A 3,138-nucleotide genomic window follows, 5' to 3' on the forward strand; every position below is an offset into this window, starting at 1 on the left:
GAAAGGTAGAGGAGGACGAGCTAGAAGATGGTGAGATAAAGGAGGAGCCTGAGCGGGGCAAGAGAAAGAAAGGTAGAGGAGGACGAGCTAGAAGATGGTGAGATAAAGGAGGAGCCTGAAGTGGGGGCAAGAAGAAAGAAAGGTAGAGGAGGACGAGCTAGAAGATGGTGAGATAAAGGAGGAGCCTGAAGTGGGGCAAGAAGAAAGAAAGGTAGAGGAGGACGAGCTAGAAGATGGTGAGATAAAGGATGATGATGGCCAAGTACCTGAGGGAGGAGTACCTGAGGCACAGACACTTGAAGTGGAAGTACCGGAGGTTAAAACGCCAACGGTCGAAGGCAGAGGTGTGGAGTCACTGCATGTCGAGCAAGAGTCCACCCCCGTTGCTGTTGAGACTGATTTGGAGGGGACGCAAGAGCCCCAATCTCAGGAAGAAGTTGCTCAAGCTGAATTGGACGTTGCGGATGGCAAGGAAGACAAAATGCAGGGAGATAAAATGCAGGAGGAGCAAAAGGATGTCACCCAACTGCCTAAGGAGGTCCTTCAGCTACGTGAGGTCCTTCAGCTACGTGAGGTCCTTCAGCTACGTGAACAGCATGGCGAAATCCATAATCAGTCTGAGCGTGTCCCCCATAGTCAGCCTACTCAAGAGCTTAGTATTAAGGAACCTAGCCCTCACCCAATGTCTGGTGTGACCTTCATTGGTCGTTCGCCGCACCAGCAAAAGTATGAAGAGTTGGAAGTTCCTTACCAGACGGCAGATCGCACACTTACGCATGACCGTCCCGACGAGAAAGAAGTTCGGGAGACTGTAGCGGAAGCGAAAACCTATTGGAGAAAATTCAATTACGGAGGGGTAGATGATGTATTGAAGGCGACGACGCAAGATGTCCCGTTCATATGGAGGGGTAGTCCGAAGGGACGGAGAATTGTGCATCAAGATGGGACACAGTATAAGCCGTCGAGTACGATGTTCCAGCAATACAATACCAAAGGACTTAGGCAGGTAAGTGTGTTTCCTATCGCAGGTATGTGGTCCAGTATCTTCAAGGCCACCAACGTCTTCAAGGCCACGAACAATGACAGACGGACCCAGTGGAGACTTACCGATGCCATCAACAATCAATTCTACCGTTTGTACCATAAGACAACCACATTGAGCATCCGACGACCACATTAAGCATCCGACGACCACATTAAGCATCCGACGATTAAGCATCCGACGACCACATTAAGCATCCGACGACCACATTAAGCATCCGACGACCACATTAAGCATCCGACGACCACATTAAGCATCCGACGACCACATTAAGCATCCGACGACCACATTAAGCATCCGTCGTTAACTCTGATAATAACATTTTTTCGTCGTCATGCGAATTGCCACACACATTCACTGCCACACACATTCACTCTCCACTGCCACACACATTCACTCTCCACTGCCACACACATTCACTCTCCAATCAAGCTTCTCCAATCAAGCCAAGTACTTCCCTGGGCGATGAGTGCCCTTTCAAGAGTAGGGTCCAATGCGGGGGGATTGCCAGCTATACGTCCGAGCTCCTTCTCATTCTGTTCACGCCCGTGGAAAGTTTGTTCAAGAATGAGGACTGAGTCTCCCTTAACGGTGAAATTAAAGTTGGCCTTTCCTACGCCGTCCGGAAGCGGCTCCTTCCTATCCCGCCGCACCCCTTTTGAGTCCGGTGTGCGGATGTATAATGAACTTGCTTGATTGTAGTACTTCACTCGGCGTCGAGATTCGAAAGATACATCCACCATTTGCAATCGTACAGTAGTTTCCTGCTCCGCTTCCTCTGTCGCACGCGTGTGCACATTCTGATCGCGGTGATCCAAAGCCTTTGACAACTCCGCAACTGTCATGAGGTGGACGTCAAGCTCCAATGCGTTCGACAACTCCGCAACTGTCATCACACGAGCGTCAAGCCCCCATATCGGCCGCTGTCTGAAAACTCTCCGCCGCATTCTCTTAACATCATCCAATTCAACCACGAACACCACCTCGTCGCTTCTTTCCGAGAAAAGTCCTTGGCCCCAAAGCACAAATGTGGCGACCTTTTCAAGCGTAAGACCTGAAGTGGGTGCAGACCATCCAGCCACAAACCTCATCCACAAAAACAGGGAGGGGGCTTTTTTAGGGGACTTTTAATCTGCCCCCGTCTGGAATTGACAGTGTAGGCAGGCCTGGCTACGATAGAGTGTAGGGAGGGGGAGCACGATGCTCAAGCAGCCACGGCGGACTCCACCACTGAGAGACCGCAGTCTCAGTGGTGGAGTCCGCCACGACAGTTTGTTGGATTGGGTGAGTGGGTGGTGGGTTAAACGAAATAGGACACGCCCTTCTTGGCGGTGGGTTAAACGAAATAGCACACGCCCTCCCTGGCGGTGGGTTAAACGAAATAGCACACGCTTTTTCTGGCGGTGGGTTAAGCGGCAGCTCTCGAAGTTGCTGAACTCGGGTTGTCGGGTTCGGTTCTGAATGGGTTGCACGTTTGTAAGCAGCCTGGTAAAAAGCTAGCCAATCAATTTACAGTTGAAAATGAAGACGAGTGTGTGTGGTAGTACGAATAGGTGTGTGCTGCGCTTGTTGGGAAGTGTGATGACTCCCGAGGGGATACGGCCACCGGTTGATGGCTGCGATGTAAAAATGATGGAATTACGTGGCATGCAAAATGATCACATCATTCAGTTTGTCGTCCTCGTATCGAGGGGAGCTTTGTCGACCCGTGATGAAGTTGCCCGTCTGTGTCAAGAGGGTAATTGGCTGGAACCATGCACCCGAATTTTAAAGTACGGTCATTGGAGTGGTCTGGCTCAAGCGATGGCAGTTCGTGACCTTAAAGAGTTCCTCCATCGAGTCGACCCGGAAGGCAAGTTCTCAGATGTTTCTGACCAGGTTTGGTGCGACAGTTTCGGCCAGCCTTTGGAGGAGTTGCAGGAGTTACTGGAGGAGGCTCGCGAGTTAGAACCCGCTTCATTGGACACATCATTGAAGGTTATCGACTGCCGGGATTTGACAGACCTGGAATACAAAAACTTACCTCTCCTGCCCGAGTGGCGACCCGTCCTCTCGGTCCACCGGCCTTGACCCCCCCTTGACCCCCCCCCCCCCCC

The 3,138-nt window shown here is 51.5% G+C and overlaps 2 protein-coding genes across 2 annotated transcripts; one reads left to right on the plus strand and one right to left on the minus strand.

The window, feature by feature from the left end:
• Positions 1–121: 121 nt before the first annotated feature.
• Positions 122–1,180, plus strand: GNI_091250 (hypothetical protein; the record flags this gene model as incomplete). The annotated part of the gene is made up of 1 exon (XM_011132565.1): positions 122–1,180. A coding segment is annotated over one exon (1,059 nt), but the record flags the coding sequence as incomplete, so codon positions are not given.
• A 278-nt stretch (positions 1,181–1,458) lies between these two features.
• GNI_091260 (hypothetical protein) lies at positions 1,459–1,989 on the minus strand (the record flags this gene model as incomplete). The annotated part of the gene is made up of 1 exon (XM_011132566.1): positions 1,459–1,989. The coding sequence occupies one exon, from the start codon at positions 1,987–1,989 to the stop codon at positions 1,459–1,461; it is 531 nt and encodes a 176-aa protein (XP_011130868.1).
• Positions 1,990–3,138: the final 1,149 nt, after the last annotated feature.

Source organism: Gregarina niphandrodes (assembly GCF_000223845.1).
Source record: "Gregarina niphandrodes unplaced genomic scaffold scaffold00018, whole genome shotgun sequence".
NCBI lineage: Eukaryota > Apicomplexa > Conoidasida > Eugregarinorida > Gregarinidae > Gregarina > Gregarina niphandrodes.